We start from the raw sequence: 17,309 nt of genomic DNA, 5'->3' as shown, positions 1-17,309 counted from the left end.
GCTGCTGCTGGATCCCAGCTGCGCTCATCCTTGGTCTTCACCTTGGCCCCGGCATGAGTTCAGCTCATCCCCTGGCAGGAGGTGGTGTAGAGGGGAGGAGGAGGAGGAGGCGAGGACAAGCCGAGGAGGAACGGCCTGCCCAGGCGCCATGTTCTGCCCGTCCTCTGCAGCCGGGGCATGGCCATGCTATCGGCTCCTACCTGAGGAGGGGTGGGTGGTTGCTGCCTGCGGGAGAGTGGCAGGGACACGCTTCCCACTTAGCCAGCTCCCTGCCCCGCCGGCAGAACAACAGGCTGGTTACTGCGCCCGGGGCCATCAGGATCCAGCCCAGGACACTGCCTCAGGTTTGAGCTGGGGCCCCAGCATTATGCCGCCCCAAGCACCTGCTTGTTTTGCTGGTGCCTAGAGCTGCCCCTGAGTGCAAAAGTCTTTGATGTGAAGGTAATTTTTTTCAAACATGAATTAAAAACACACATTTAAAACTTAGGCTAGGCAGCTGATTGATCCATATGCACCTGTATTTTTATTATACAGTAATTACAGAGCAACATGACTGAGATTTCTAAGAGTATTACAATTGCATTATAGGTCATAAACATTGCAAAAACAGTATGAGTATATGTTGTACCCACTCAGCAGTATTTTAAAATCCCAGCATTCGCTATCTGAAAAGCACCAAAATAATAAATGATACTTTAACTTCGTAGACTAAAACAAACCTAAAGAATAGAAACCTAAAAACCTGAAAGAAACTGCAATTTAATAATGCATGTCAATGGTGAAGTGGTGGTAGTCATTGATTACTTCCATCTTCTGTATTCACTTTTGGATATTTTACTTCCTAAAACTTCTGGGTTCCCCTTTGAGGGGATGGGAAAGAAAACTCAGGTTTTCTGCACGGAATTTCCAATAGGTCATTTCTATTCCTATCATGTTAGGAATATTAACGTAAAGCATGGGTTGGCAACCTTTCAGAAGTGGTGTGCTGAGTTTTCATTTATTCATTCTAATTTAAGGTTTTATGTGCCAGTAATACATTTTAACATTTTTAGAAGATCTCTTTCTATAATATATAACTAAACTATTGTTTTATGTAGAGTAAATAAGGTTTTTAAAATGTTTAAGAAGCTTCATTTAAAATTAAATTAAAATGCAGAGCTCCCCCAGACCAATGGCCAGGACCTGGGCAGTGTGAGTGCCTCTGAAAATGAGCTTGCATGCCACCTTCAGCATGCGTGCCATAGGTTTCCTACCCCTGACGTAAGGGGTAAGGTTTATAATCAGAACCCACTGTAGCTCTTGTACCTTTATACCACCTTTTGGCCCCAGGCAGCTTCTTTTCCTGAACCTGTTAGGACAGCTGTATTACCTCCTGAGCAGACTCCAAAGGTCCCTGACTCTAGGGAGTGTCCTCGGACAGGGGTAAGAAGTGGCACTGTGAAGGCAGCTGATACCTCTTCCCTTGTATCCTCCCATGCAATAATGAAGATCTTGGAGGATCTTGGGTGCATTGTTCTTGTGGGGCTATATGGCACTAGGTGTGCAGGAAATACCTGGTTACTATCTTACATAGTCTTATGTGTTTATAGGGAGAGACTTAAATATATCGTGACTTAAATTCTTTGCAAAATAATGCAGGGGTTTTTTTGGGTTTTTTTTTTTAATGCACTCTGTTAGGCAACCAGTCCATATAGTTAACCCAAAAGGCTACCTGCAATAATGTTCTGTGATTTTTGTGTATCATTTGTGAGTGGCCAGTGCTTGGCTAAATTAACCTCTGGTATGTAAAGAGGCTGTAGTCAAACTGAACTGAAGTATTAGTGAAACGTAGTGAAACAAAGTAACAGTGTTTAGAATCCTTTGTTTCATTTCAATTTGATCCTCTGCCTGTTTTTGCAATTTTGTTTGATTTGTAAAGTGCTCCAGAACAAGTTCTAAAGAATTACCAGAGAGTCTAGTAAGTAGGTTGGTCAAGTAAGTATTTTAAGTAGCTATATTGGACTCTGATGGGATATTGTTTGAATCATCAGAAAAGAGTTGAACATTTTAAAATAAAATATATTACTTAGCTTCAAGTCTGATACAGTCCAATAGACTTTTTTATTAAGGTTTCTTTAGACTGCAAACCTGCCTAAGACCCTAATTATTGGTTTGTTTTCCCAATTCCCAACAATTAATAAAGGCAAAGTAAGAATACAGTATTTTTTTAAAAATAAAATAAACGCAGGTTCTTTCTCTAGGAGTTTAGTCAAAGCTTTGTTTGAAAAAATTATTTGTTTCAAGCAAATAATTTACACTGCTGTAAGGCAAGTATCCTCTGTTTCTCTTCCATTATGTCCTGCTTCCTTTCCCTTGTGGATTTCATCCTACAACCATCCAAATTCTTAAATTACTTCCATATGCTCAACAAACTATTTAAGGCATTTAACCAGACTGATCAATTAACCTAAAAATCTAGTTTATAAATTGTTATCCCTAGTCCTGACCAGTGTCTTCCTATCATCTCAAAATGGCTATGCAGTATATGTGCAGTATCTGAAGTTCAGAAGATAGTCACTTGCTTAGTGCTTGGTACTTTTAATAAAGCAGTTTGAAAGTACCATCTGTTAGTTCAGTTGGTCTGTTCAGTGTTACTGGTTAATGTCGTTTTGTACAAATGAAATGCTTTCTGTAAGGCACTAGGTGTTCTCTGTAAAATACTATAAAATACTGTTTGTTCCTTCCACATTTAATTGTAACCCTGTGTGTTTTCCTCTTTTTTTCTTTTCTTTTTTTTAAGGCCTCATTGCTCCAGCGATTTCAAAGTACATTGGTAATAGCTGAACACACAAATGAGTCTCTTACACCTATTACGCTAAATGCTATCACTGCAGCAAAGCAGCTTGGAGGTGAAGTATCTTGTTTAGTAGCTGGTACCAACTGTGACAAGGTAAGAAACCTGATTATTTTTCTTTCTAGATGTGTTTAAAAAAAGTAGTGACTACCATTAAGTAAACCAAACAAGACTTGAATCAGTTTCAAGAATGACATCCAAGTAGGAGGAGCTATACCAATGGTCACTAGTCCCAAGGAAATGTCCTGCATTTAAACTGTTGCTCTTCGAAACTGAAAATATGCATATACGGTGTGGGTTGTATTTTTTTTTTTAAAGTGACTATGCTAAAAGGGACTCTCAACTTAAATTTTTCTTCTTAAGTGAAGTTTTTATAAATCCAAAGGCCAATCAAAATGTTAAAATTCCAGTTTAAATAGCTATTTAAAAACAAATATTCTCCTGTAAAGTTTGAAATCCAGGTATTGCAGCACTAAGAATCTGAAAGCAAAACTTGCTTACTGACTTTTATTGTCCATTCTGTGAAAATGTCAAAAAGTAAACAGAGCATAAAGAATGACAAATAGAACTTTTAAAAAATCTCACTGTTAACAATCAAAGGTGTTACTAATGTAAGGATTTGTTTACAGTGTATGATTAAGATGTTAGTGTTTCCTGACTTTAAAAGCATATTACACATTAGAGAACCAATGCCTTGTGTGCTTGCCAGTACTGTTGCTTGAATCATCTGAAGAGTCTATAGAAGACCAGTTTTGTTACACTGTCACTAAGGGTATGGCTACACTTGAAATTTCAAAGCGCTGCCGCGGCAAAGCTTTGAAGTGTGAGTGTGGTCGGAGCACCAGCACTGGGAGAGAGCTCTCCCAGCTCTGCACGTAAACCACATCCTCTACGGGTGTAGCTCGCGGCTCCCAGCGCTGCGGCACTGATTACACTGAGGCTTTACAGCGCTGTATCTTGCAGCGCTCAGGGGGGTGTTTTTTCACACCCCTGAGCGCGAAAGTTGCAGTGCTGTAAAGTGCCAGTGTAGCCAAGGCCTAAGGATTTCGAGAATAGCCTTTTAGCACTGACACCTACAGGTCAATACAGTTTAACTGTATAAAGACTGTGGAAGTGATGTTGATCATGTCTGATAATTTGTAAAATTTTACTGAGTGTGTGCTGAATTGTTTCTCTTGTAGTGATAAGTTTTATCTTAGAGAACCATACACATGGCAAGTGACATTAAAGTTGCGGCATCCTCTCTAGTCACAAATCTCGAGAAAAGGGATTATAACTAAACTGTAAAGACTGGTTTTAAATTTAAAACCTGACATTCTAGGTCTGAGACCAGGAGCAAACATTTACCGAGTTCTAGAAAAATCTGTTTGGTTCACGTTTTGTAACACCTCCATTTGCACCCCTTTTATTTTGGAGACTTTTTGCACTCATAACTAAATAGTGATGGGTGAAACTTGTTCTCTTTCAGTACTCCATGTGTTGTGTGTGGTGGTGACCCAAGTTATTTTAGAAAATTATACTGCATATAACATGAACTTTAAAAAGAAAGTTGTAAGAATGTGTACAAGTGGACAAAAAAGTTGTCATACATAAATAATTGTTATGTAGTGGCCGCTTTGGTTTCCTCTCTTACAGCCTTTGGTTTTCTCTCTCTCAACCCTTCAGGAAAGCAAGGAAGTAGTGTTGTTTGGGGCAATGCAAGTGTCTTAACACGGTTCTATCAATACACCGCAATGTGATTTGCAATAATTGTTTTGTAGCTTAAAATTTGCTTTTGTGTATGTAATACAGCAAAAACATAACTGCATATCTGAAACCTACAGCAATTCAACAGCTAATGTCAGACTTCAGTACAAACGATTTCTATTGTAATTAACCAGAGGACTACATCACTGCTTGTTTTCTTTAGCACTTGTAACATAAGCCCTATATCATTGAAATAAATGGCAAAACTCATTGATTTCAGACGAAGTAAGATTAACCTCTTGAATAATTCAATTAAATCAGTTGAAGTATTAGGCTGACTGTTTTTCATAGTAATTGTTGATCACTTTTATAATAAATGTTTCTACTCTTGTAGGGGCTCTCCTCCACCTTCTTTAACTCAGATCCCACCTTAGAATTGTTTTTGAACTTGGAGGCTCCTCCAAGACCAGATAGCAGTGCCTTTCATTCACATTTGCCCTGCCCACTGCTTCATCACAGTAAGAGTGACTGGGCCAAATTTGAGCATATGGCATTGCTGGCATTTCAATTTTACTGTAATTATTGAAATATTTGAAGGCTCACTGTCCCACACCTGTTGAGAACTGTAGTTCCAATGTAATAACATAAGGTTATTGCACACTACTATTTACATGAGGCTAACTTGTCTTATGGTGGTTTCTTTTGCAGTTTTTGTCTTATTCAAAAATAGTGTGTATTTATATTGGAGAGGCAGCATAGTCTAGTGCAAGGGTGGGCAAACTTTTTGGCCAGAGGGCCACATTGGGGTTGCAAAACTGTATGGAGGGTGGGGTAGGAAAGGCTGTACCTCTTCAAACAACCTGGCCCCCACCCCCTTTCGGACACCTCCCACTTCCTGCCCCCGACCCATCCAATCCCCCTGCTTCTTGTCCCCTGACTGGTCCCTCCTGGGGGCCCCTGGCCCCTCCAACTCCCCATGTCCCCCGACTTGCTCTGCCCCCTATCCACCTCCCTGACGGGCGCCCCCCCCCGGGACTCCCATGCTTATCCAACTCCACCCATTCCTCATCCCCTGATTGCCTCCTCTCTTCTCCCCCCTCCCCCCCGAACCTCTGCCCCATCCAACCACACTCTGTTCCCTGACTGCCCCCCAGGACCCCTGCCTCTTATCCAACCGCCCAGCCCGGCCCCCTTACCATGTCGGTCAGAGCAGCATGTCTCACAGCCACGCTGCCTGGCTGGAGCCAGACACACTGCTGCACTGCCCTGCAGAAGCACGCAACCCCACCGCCCAGAGTGCTCCCCGTGCGGCAGCATGGCTGCAGGGGAGGGGGGATAGTGGGGGAGGAGCCAGGGGTTAGCCTCTCCAGCCGGAAGCTAAAAGGCCAGGCAGGATGGTCCTGTGGGCCAGATGTGGCCTATGGGCTGTAGTTTGCCGCCCACTGGTCTAGTATGTTGGCACTGGACTGGGAGTTGGAGTCCTGTGTTCTGTACCAGTGAATTCTGCCAATATCCAGCTATGTGACCTCAGGCAAATCTACGCTTTTGTTTCACTCCTGTCTTTGTCTTGTCTATTTAGATTGTGAGCTCTATGGGGAAGGCACTGTCTCTTACTATTTGGCCTGGTCTACGCTGAGGGTGGGAGTGGGGGATCGATCTAAGATATGCAACTTCAGCTATGAGAATTTAGATTACTTACGTTGCGTCCTCGTGGTGTGTCGCAGCTCCCCCGTCGACTTTGCTTCCGTCTCTCACCAAGCTGGAGTTCAGCAGTCGATGGGAGAGCAATCGGGGATTGATTTATCACGTCTACACTACATGCAATAAATTGATCCATCGCTACCCGCTGATCTGGCAGGTAGTGTAGACGTACCCTTTGTTTGCACAGTGCCTAGTGCCCTGGAGCCCTAAGCTCAATTGGGCCTCTAGGTGCTGGTGTAATACTACTACTAATATTTTTGTAATCATAGGTAGCAGAAGAGCTCAGCAAAGTACAGGGCATTGCAAAAGTTCTAGTGGCTCAGCATGATGTATACAAAGGATTTCTACCAGGTGAGCATTATTTGTATACAGCCAAAAATAGTTTGGTGTCATTCTTAGCAATGAAAACTGTAATTGAAAATTATAAATGAGACTGTTGTAAACTGTGACATGTTTTTCCTCAGAGGAGCTGACTCCATTGATTTTGGCAACTCAAAAACAGTTTAATTACACACACATCTGTGCTGGAGCATCTGCCTTTGGGAAGGTGAGCAGATAAGAAACGCACACAAATGTGTAGCATGTATGATGCTAAGAGGCCACTATACGTAAGTGTGAGTCAGAAATCCGTGAAAGACTTTTCATATATTCTGTAGCCATGCTGGACTTTTCTGAAATGTTACAGCAGTGTAAAGGAGCAATTTAAAGGAAGTGTTTAATTGTAATATATTAGTCATAGATAAATTTTGTTTTCTATGTGGATGTTTAATAAAACAATCGTTTCATATCTCTAGTTCCTATTTATGCTGTCCAAAAAGAGAGACTAGTATAAAAAGCTAACTGTGGTAGCTCTTTTTATTTTACTTTGTATTCAGTTGTGTGGCTTGCATCGATGAAGAAGGAAAGCATGCAGGCCTTTTAGCACTAAACTGTTTTGGGTTTTTTTACATATGTCTATGGAGTAATGCAGACTAGAGTGTAAAATTTTTTCTAATTGTGCATGAAAACTGCTAACTAACTCCGTTTTATATTTAAAATGTAAGTGCAACTCTCTCTTCTTATTTATTTATTTATTTATTTTGGTTTTACTTTGTCTTCCACATAAGTATTCCATGAGTAATTCGATCTGGCTTCCCTTTGCAAGCGAAAGCTCATCTATCAGTATCAGTCTTTATAAGTGTTTTAGTTTTGTTCATAGAGTTCTCTAGATGCTTTTTGTCCCAATGCAGATTTTCTTGGCAGCTCTGACTTGATATTTAGCTGGCTAAAAATGGTAGCTTCAGCTTTCTTGTCGTAAGATCTCCTATTCTCCTAATGTCGAACTCTGACACATTTGTTTACATTGAGTAGTAATTTTCTGTGGGAGTAATTCAGTTTATCTCTTCCTGTAGTAAGGTACTACTTAACATGACTAAAGGTACCAGAAGTGTACCCGTATTTTGTGCATGTTGTACAAGTCGGGGGAAGAACTTAACCCTTTGTCCTCCTTATTACATATAAGATTTGTGCTGCTTCTATATTTAAAAACATCAGGGAGGATGCTAAGTACACATTTCGTAGTCAACTATATACTAAAAAAGAGTGTTTTTCTTAAATTTTGTAATTTTAAGATAGGAGGGTTTTTTTGTGTCTGCTCAAGTACAGATTTGTTCCTCATTCTTGGTATTTGGGAAATAACTTCTACATATATTTAAAAAATAAAAATAAAAAAACCCAACAACCCTACTCATTAGAATCCAGCAATCCATAACTGTCAATTTTGGGAGCAAATGGCATCTATATTCAGTTTTAAACTATTAAAGCAAATAAGCATCATAATTCAACATATTGAATTAAGGGTTTACTTACTGTAAGTCTCATAAAATTTCTAATGTTGTTACAGTAATGGGCTTTCATTTGACTGCAAAGGCTACATGAGTAGCCATACTAGAAGTCTATGGTTTTGTGCGTCCTCTCACAGATACCATTATATAAAAGTTAAAATTGGGACACTGAATGTATCTTAATTATAGTTCATATGACAAGCAGATTTATTTTAACTTTCTTACTTATTTAGGGTACAACCTGTCAGCATTTAGAACATTTTGCTAACTTTTCATATTTAACTTTTTAGAATCTTCTTCCCAGAGTGGCAGCTAAACTTGATGTTGCCCCTATTTCTGACATCATTGAGATTAAATCACCTGACACTTTTGTGAGAACTATTTATGCAGGTGAGCAATTCAAGACTGTGTGTATGCTGTACAATAAGGACCTGATCCTGCTTACCTGTGTTACCAAAACTCCCATTACTACAACTTGGGATGTGAAAGGAATTTCAAGATAATGTCCTAAATCGCTATGGTTAACCAGAATGAAACTAGAAAAAAGAAGTTTATTTTTGTAAAACCATGTAGAATTTTCCCTGGTACTATAGGATTGCAGCTCAAAAACCAGATCTAGCATTTTAATTAATGATCTCTGGTGATGTTTTTCATACATATTGTATTTCTCTGTTAATGTACTTCTGATCAGATTTTGCAATGTGTAAGACATTCAGATAACTGTCTGACTTTATTTAATATGACTAGCGTTAGTTCTGATTTCAGATATCCATACGGTTATTTTTCGTAGTTATGTAGACATTGATCTGATTATTTGTAATATATAATTGACTTTCTTTAGTAATTATTTGCAGTCTTTGCTTCAATCATAGTTCTCTAATGCCTGTCTGATCCTATGTTTTAATTTTTTAAATTTAGACATGAGCTCATTAGCCAGTTTCTTAAATTTTGTTGTGAAAGGATTTTCTTTCCTTAGCCTACATGGTATCTTGTGGTAATTGTGATATTACATTTGAGACATGACATAGATGAATTGCAATGCATTTTAAGTTGCTTCCTTGTAATTCACAGATTTAAGGGTTTTTTGTTTTTGTTTTTTGTTTTAATCGGTAGCTGATATTCTAGCATATCTTTCCCCTCCACTGTTCCTAATTGAAAAAGATTTGGTCTTGGATATCTTAACTGACTTAATGTTTGATGTAGTGGGATTGATTTTTTTTCTTAAGTCATGTGACAGTTTCTAAAAGACCTGTTCGTAAAATGGAGGCTCTTCATACTGTGTTGTGAAGTTACAATCCTGATCTTTGAAATGTAAAAATACCTAAAGGTGGAGAGCTCATTTGAATGCAGTCATGCTGCTCTGATCAGAAAGGGGAAAAGCATTTTCTCCACACTGGCGCGTTTCTCAAATTGTGTGTGATAGGAAGGAAATGTTAAAATATTTGTAAAATGCAGTTTTCAGCCTCCTGATTTTCTGATTTTGGTGACCTAAAACTGCAGTTTTAGGGATAGAATCTTGTGGATTTTTTTTTAAACACTGCATTTTCTGCTAGAAGCACTAGTATTTCTTATGATTCACTGATACTCTGTGCTGTGTTTTTTTGCAAAATGATATCTTTCCTAGGAAATGCTCTGTGTACTGTGAAGTGTGATGAAAAAGTAAAAGTGTTTTCTGTACGGGGAACCTCTTTTGAAGCTGCACCAGTGAATGGTGGTAGTGCTACTGTAGAAAAAGGTGGGTGTTTACTTTGATATATTTTCATCTTTTTGGTTTTAGTTTTGTGCAAAGCATAACTTGAGTTCACAACATTTCTTATCAAAGCAAACTAATTGTAATAATCTTTGTATTGTGCTTAAGAGCTTGTACTTTTTAGTTTTGCCAGCAAAGGAAAGATACATATTGTCTGTCCACTTGCCTTTTCTCCTCTTCTGATCACACCTGTCTTAATACCAAGTAACTATTTCACTCACTCTGCATGCTTTTTGGCCTTGTGCTGCAGCAATCTTACAAGTTGTATATATTTAAAGTTGAACCAGTTTAAGCTTAAATTGCTTTAAAAAACAATTTGGTTAAATTGGTGCAAAACAGTGTGAACATTCAGAATTTGATTTAATCCAGTTCTTTATCAATTTAGCGTACATTGATTTCTTATCATATTAAGATAAATTGATAAAAAGATTTAAATCAGATTGAATGTCCCAAACTGCGTTTTGCACCAGTTTTAAATAAACTAGTTCAAAATAACACTTTCAGTTAAACCAATGCAACTTTGGATACAGACAAGGCCTTAGTCACATGTGTCCTTTCTTGGTCTGGGGCCATTCAAGACTGTTCCATATATCTGCCAGAGGGAGTCAGTAGCACTATGATAAGTATTGCGTTTTCTCATCAATGAAAATATTCAGGGATGTTGAGCTACCGCCTCTGAATCCTTCTCCAGCATTGACCTTGTCAGCTCAACTCTGATCAATGAATATTAGCATGTTGCACTGTCATTAGATCACTTAAGCAGTTTGACTCTCTCTCTTTTTTAATAGTAGTTGAGCTGCTTCTAAGGAGATACATTGTGTGTGTATATTACAAGCCTTCATTTTAGTCCAGTTTAATAGGCAAAGTGAAAATAGTTTTCAGTAAACTTTGCATGTAGTACTACTAATAAAATTTAAATGATCTATAAGTATAATACGGAGGTAAATTATCTTAGAGGCTAATAAATGGACTTATAGTTCAAACACAGTGTGGAGGCATATGAATAGAATCCATGCTGGAATGGATTCTTGTTCGCTTAGTTTCTTATGTAGTCCTTTAGCTTAAAGCAGAAAAAATATTGCTGTTTTAAAAAAATTAAGAAATATGTACTTTTTACAATATCGTGACATAAGCAGTAACGGCTTCATCACCAGTTGGTCAGTCGGAATGGATTGAGCAGAAGCTAACAAAAAGTGATCGGCCAGAGCTCACGAGTGCAAAGGTGGTCGTATCGGGTGGTAAGTAGATAATATTTAAGTAGTGCTGAGTTTCAGTTAAACTAATCGCTGTAGCAGAACTCCATCTCTGACCTGCTCTGCTGTGTCTAGATATTATTTATTTACAGTATGTAGCTCTCTTTATGGGAAGAGGGCAGATGCCCAACATCATGTAAACAGCAAACTGTGAAAGCTAGTAACAAATGCTGACATATTTTAAGGTCATCATCACTTTTAGCAGCTCTGGAAATGTAAAGAGATTTATGCAAATATTTTTAGATCCAAATGTGACTTGCATTAAAATTAGTACAACCAGTGTACAATAGCTCAAGAATTATCTGTTAATTAAAAATTAATCGCACTATCCCCAAGCGAGAAAATAAAGTTATATGATGTATTTTTATGTATTAGTTTGCTCTGCAGTAGGAGAACTATATAACTAAAGCCAGCAGAGGGAGCACAAATTGACAACAAATCCTGTTCCCAGACTTTAGAGAGAATTGATGATGCTGTTGACAAATAAGGAGGCAAACAAGACAGGGCAGTGTTTGATGTATGGATAAGAAATAACCACATATTAATCAAATGGAACAGAGCAAAATCTGTATGAATTAAAATTTTTATTTTCAAGATTCATAGGGGTGCTTAGAACTGTTGACTAAAATGTCAAAAGTACCCCTTGCAAAAAGTACTTGAGTGCCTCTGTGAATACAAGTATTGGTAATGTGCGTCATGTATGCATACATTCTCTATTACAAGGTATTTGAACAGAATATCAAATGTCTCCTTCCTTTTTTACCTTCAAGGGCGAGGTTTGAAGAGTGGTGACAACTTCAAACTGTTATATGACCTTGCAGATCAGTTGCATGCTGCAGGTAAAAAAAAATTTTCTTGTTTTAATTGTGGGTGTTTGAAACTGACACAAAAGAACAAGGCTTGATAGCATTAGTTTTTTGATAGTCTTTAAAAATCCCATTCAACTACTGATGTAAAATTGCTTTTTATATAGGCATTATGGTATGTTTTTGCCATTGATGACATCTTAACACTGTAAAAAGGAAACACTCTCTTTTCTTCAGGCTGCATGAGTTTTGGTGAAATATCTGAATGGTACCTTGTAAACAGAAAAACTCAACATGAGGAAATTTTTCATACATATTTTTAAATGGTAATATCACTTAGTTTTGAATTCAAAACTCCTTTGCTATGTAAAGCATAGGTATTCAAATACAGACATTCAATGAAAATGGAATACATTAAAGTAATTTTGAATATCCAAGTATAATTATGTCTTTGCTAAATGTAAACTTGTATCTGTTCATGATTTAAAAAAAACCCAAAGATTAATATTAGCCATTGTAACATTTTAGTATCGTTTTTTTGAGTAGATGATGAGGTGATGTGTCACTAAAAGGCGCACCCTTTAACTTAATCTAGTCAAAAAAAAGTGAATTAAAAATAGCTTTAGGTATTGCATCTGCACCAGAGCTCCCCTGGCAGTTTTTTGTGGTTTTACAGTCACATTTTCTAAATTTTTTTTTTAAGTTGTTTTTCCCCTCCGTTAATCTATGGTACAGACAGGAAAAACTGACTGCATCATGTGGTGGCAAAATATACAAAAGTAAAAAAATATTTTCTCTTTATTCAGCAGTAGTAATTTTTAGATTTTAAATGTAACAGTAATAAGTAGATATTTTCCAACATAGTTTTGTTCGAAATTGACTTTCAGGCAATGTTTAAACTAGGGGTGACCAAACTTACTGACTCTCCAAGCTGCATACGATAATCTTCAGTTGTTCAAGAGCCACAGGGCATGCCTGCCAGGGCTCGGGGCTTCAGCCCCGTGGGGCATGCCTGCTGGGGCTCGGGGCTTCTCCCCCATGGGGCATGCCTGTCAGTGCTTCAGCTGTGCTCCTGCTGAAGCCCCGAGTCCCAACAGACATGGCTCAAGCCCCAGTGTCCCGCGTGTGGAGCTAAAGCCTTGAGAACTCCCCCACCACAGGGAAGAAGCCTCTACTCCCCCCCCCCTGCCCCCTCCCCCCCCCCCCATGGTACGTGGAGAATGCGAGGAGGCTTGGGGATTCTGAGCTGCACTTTAACTGTAAAAGAGCTGCATGTGGCTTATGAGCCATGGTTTGGCCACACCTGCTTTAGACACTTTGATTTTTCTTTTATTTGTAAACTTAAATTTAAGCAAAACATTTATAACTGACCTCTTATCTCCATGGGTGCATGATGTGATACAAACATAACATATATAAGGTAGGTGAAGAGTAGGGGAAAGCACTTGTGTGCAAATATTTTTTTGATGAAGTGAAGGGTGGAAATATGCCAGACTTAAATATACAACTCTTTGGTGGTAGGAGTAGGGATTTCCTGTTGCTTATGAAATGCATTAGCACTTAATAACTAGAAACTTCAATCAGTGGTACAGAGAGAGTACTATAAGGATATAATCTTAGGAGAGAAATTTTCAAATACATTCCATAGCATGGGACTCTTTGCTAATATGCAAACTAAATTTACTAGCTAATATTTTAAGAGAAAACACTGAAAATATTTTCTTTCAACCAGTCGGTGCTTCCCGTGCAGCAGTTGATGCTGGCTTTGTTCCCAATGACATGCAGGTTGGACAGACAGGCAAAATAGTAGCACCAGTAAGTATGGAAATATCTATCTTTTTCATAAGAGAACTGTATGTATTCCATATCATTAATAAAAATATAATCATGTATTTCTAATATAATGAGTCAAGATTTAATATTGAACCTAGCAGCATCATCCAAGTACATCCTATAAAAAATGCACCTTGCATTTTAAGGTCATAACAGCAGAATTCCTGGTGTAACATTTTTTCCACTTATTGTTCACCTGAAGTGTTCTGCAAGTTACCTCAAGTAGGTGTCTGTATGCTTAATTCCTTTCAGTTATCTATGTGAACTTGTTGCATCTTTCAAGGAGAAGTCCTTGACTTACTGAATGCCATAATTGCTGGCATTGGCTTCTAATTCTGTGCATGCTATAACTTAACTAGTAATTCTGTAGTTAGGCACTTTACAGAGCTGTTCCTCATATGCATGCTAATGATGTGGTGTTCTAAGCTCTTAGGTAACTCTGACTGAATTGTTGCACTGTGCACTAAGCAAATCTTGTGCAACAGATGAAAATGCCAGAACATCAAGCATCAGAGAGCCTGTTGGATTACAAGTTAATGGGAAATAAACAAGGAATGTTGACTATATTGCAAAATGCTAGTTCAGGGACATCTCAGCTGTGAAATGGTTTATAAAAGTCAAGGATCATGGAAGAGCAGCAAAGAATCCTGTGGCACCTTATAGATTAACAGATGTTTTGGAGCATGAGCTTTCGTGGATGAATACCCACTTTGTCGGATGCATGTAGTGGAAATTTCCAGGGACAGGTATATATATGCAAGCAAGCAAGGATCATGGAAGCATTAGAGGGCATTCTAGAGACAAGGACATCTAAGCTTTTTTTGATCTTCAGCCCTAGAGGCAGTTATGAAAAGTTGGAATGGAAAAGACTAATTTTTGGAGGGAGAAGGCTCACTCCAGATGACTGATCACATCAGCAACTTGTAAAAGGTATAAGAAACTCATATAGTCTTGCTGACTGTAGTTAGACTATCACAATAATTTGGAGTGGATAGACACGGCTTACTATTTTGTCAATAAATTAATCTTAATTGATGCAACCATGTGAATGTAAATGACAGTTAAGAAATCCTTTTATCAGCATTTTGCTATATTTACTCATTTTCTTTAAATGCTTTTAAAAATAAGCAGTTGTATAGAGCATTAAAACTTAAAATTTTTTTTTAATTGAAAGAATTGTTCCAAGTTAGCTATAGTCCCAAATGACAGGTCAAAAATGAAATATACTGTAACTTACATAAACTATTTTTATTGTCTATCTGTAAATTGGAATTTAACCAAGCTGAACTGATAGTAAAAAGGTTAGAGTTACTAGTCTGAAGAGAGAATTTTGTACCATAATGCATGCATATCTTAGATGTGAAAAGGTCTAAAAATGCATGTGCTTGACCTCCAATGAATCTTTCCTACTGAAAGTTAACTAGTTTAAGCTTGTAGTCACTTCAGTTCTTTAGCTAGAGAGTATGTCTTTATAACTGAAGAGGAGGTTCACCTAGAAAAGTAATATAATTGGGTTCTTTGAAATAGAATAAAGGGATACTAGGTACAGTACAGTTATCGGAAAGGGGTGACTGCAAGCTTTGCTATGAAGATAGTTTAGCAGGAGCCTGTAATGTAGTATGTTCTGAAAGTTTTTTTACTTGAGTGCAGTCACAAAACAACCTTGTATATTAAGTAATCACATTACTTGATTCCTTAGTTTTCCACTCGGATTAGATAGAATTGAATTCTGACTTAAATCATGCATCGCTGTATTTGTTGTAAAAAGCAGGAAATGACTCTGCTACAAAAAACAGCTGGACTGTGAGAGGTCTGTGCTTTTTAGTTTGAGGGGAAAAGTGTTCCAGTGTATGCTCTTGCTATTCTATTTATATCTGCTTGCATGGCCCCAGTGGGGGACTGGGATGGATCTGGAATTGGGTTTGTTGTTAGACTAGAAAGGTGGAGACTAATTCTGAGAGCTCAGAGGCAGGGGAAGAAGGGTGTGAGTCTTGCTTCTTTTTGCCTGCTAATGCAAGGATGTGCTTTCGTCCTGTTAATTGGTAATGCTCTGGGATACGTCTTTTTCTTTCCTTATTTTTTTCTGTGGATGTGGTGAGAGGGGAGAAATTTTGGTCCTTGACCCTTAATTTTTCCTTGGCTGACTGACTACAGATTTAAGAATGCAGCTCAGCTAGTGCATAACAGGACACTCTGTGAATCCCCACAGTCTTATGAGGTTTTTTTGCACAGTTAAGAGCATTTTCTGAAATGCTAATATGCCAATATATGACCATGTGGCCAATTTTATTGTTTTTTAAACAACACACATTCTTCTTGGAATGTTCCTAGAAAACTTCCATAAAACCTTTCACTTTTCTTCAGTGACTGGAAAAATTAGTTGAATAAGAAACTCAAATACAGATGTTCCATTTTGGACATGAGACTTAGCTCTGTGTGCAGTACATTTCATGGTACACTTTTAACTTTCACAATAACTTTGCGTTTGTAAAATCATCTACCGTATATACTCGTTTATAAGCCGATTTTTTTTTTTTTAAAGAGAAGCACCAGAGAAGAAGGTCGGCTTATGAACGGGTGTAGAGATGTAGAGGTGGGATACTGCCCCTCCCCCCAACAGAGGGAGCAAGGAGAGGCAGCAGAGCAAGAAGGGAAGAGGCAAGGCCAGAGTCTCTCTGCTTTTGACCACTCTGCTCTCCCTACAGCCTCTGAAGCAGCTGCAGCTCTGGGGCTGGCAGGCTGTGGCCGTGCCGCTTGGCCCCGCCCCCCAGAGCAGGCTGTGGCCAGGCCATAGGCATCCTCCCCAGAAAAGGTGGGAAGGGATAGGATGGGGAGAGTGTGGGGGTCCCGGGCTGGGGGTGGTCACATGGATTACTCCCCTGACTCTCAGCTTCTCCCCTCACCCCCCCAAAAAAAAATTCCCCACCAGTTGTTGTCCCAGCCTGTCAAGGTAAGCAGCTAGCATGCCAGGACACTGTTTACTTAGGTTTATCTCCATGCCTGTGGACGCTGGAGGTAAACAAACCATCTCGGCCCACCAGCGACTTATCCTGATAGCCTGGGAGCCAAAGTCTGCTGACCCTGAATTATAGGGTCGGCTTATGAAGGGGTTATAAAAATTTTCCATTTTTACTTATCCATCTGGGGGTGGGAGGCAGGCTCAGCTTATAAACGAACCAGCTTATGATCGAATATATACGGTACTTTCATTCTTGAGTTTCATGCATTTTATAGTTGACTGGAGCTTTTGTAATGTTGCTCTTGTATGTTTTTGAGTTGTTGTCCCAGATTTTTTACAACATTGGGATTTATTACTTTATTTTAATGTAGACTGTTACTGTTGACTCCAAATGTCTGTTACGCTAGCAATATTTTCTTGAAACTTTTGATATCCAAATAAAAACTCCTCTACTGGGCATTTTAGCCTATAGATAAGGAGGCAAATTGTGTTAAGATTATCTGTGAACTCAGAGAATATTGTTAGGCATAAGGAGTAGCATGTGTCTGCTGAACCTTAAGCTAAAATCTTTCTTACTAATGAAAAATCCTATTTATCCAATTAAATTTAATATTAATTAGTGATAAGAAACCTTATTTTGTGTTCTTTGCTTTAAGAGTATGTTG

The 17,309-nt window shown here is 38.6% G+C and overlaps 1 protein-coding gene across 4 annotated transcripts in view; it reads left to right on the top strand.

The window, feature by feature from the left end:
- Positions 1-17,309, top strand: part of ETFA (electron transfer flavoprotein subunit alpha) — a 48,783-nt gene that overhangs the window by 7,196 nt on the left and 24,278 nt on the right. For 2 of the 4 annotated variants that reach the window (XM_030577419.1, XM_030577422.1), the window contains exons 2-9: positions 2,780-2,929; positions 6,490-6,571; positions 6,685-6,767; positions 8,334-8,433; positions 9,668-9,778; positions 10,927-11,031; positions 11,817-11,885; positions 13,585-13,667. In XM_030577419.1, the coding sequence (XP_030433279.1) occupies positions 2,780-2,929; positions 6,490-6,571; positions 6,685-6,767; positions 8,334-8,433; positions 9,668-9,778; positions 10,927-11,031; positions 11,817-11,885; positions 13,585-13,667 (783 nt within the window). The remainder of the gene's footprint in view (positions 1-2,779; positions 2,930-6,489; positions 6,572-6,684; positions 6,768-8,333; positions 8,434-9,667; positions 9,779-10,926; positions 11,032-11,816; positions 11,886-13,584; positions 13,668-17,309) is intronic. The other 2 variants (XM_030577423.1, XM_030577420.1) reach the window with 2 other exon arrangements.

The sequence above is a fragment of the Gopherus evgoodei genome, chromosome 10 (assembly GCF_007399415.2).
Source record: "Gopherus evgoodei ecotype Sinaloan lineage chromosome 10, rGopEvg1_v1.p, whole genome shotgun sequence".
Classification (NCBI taxonomy): Eukaryota; Metazoa; Chordata; order Testudines; family Testudinidae; genus Gopherus; species Gopherus evgoodei.
Note: the sequence above shows the minus strand (reverse complement) of the source record. Positions and strands in the feature narration are given on the sequence as shown.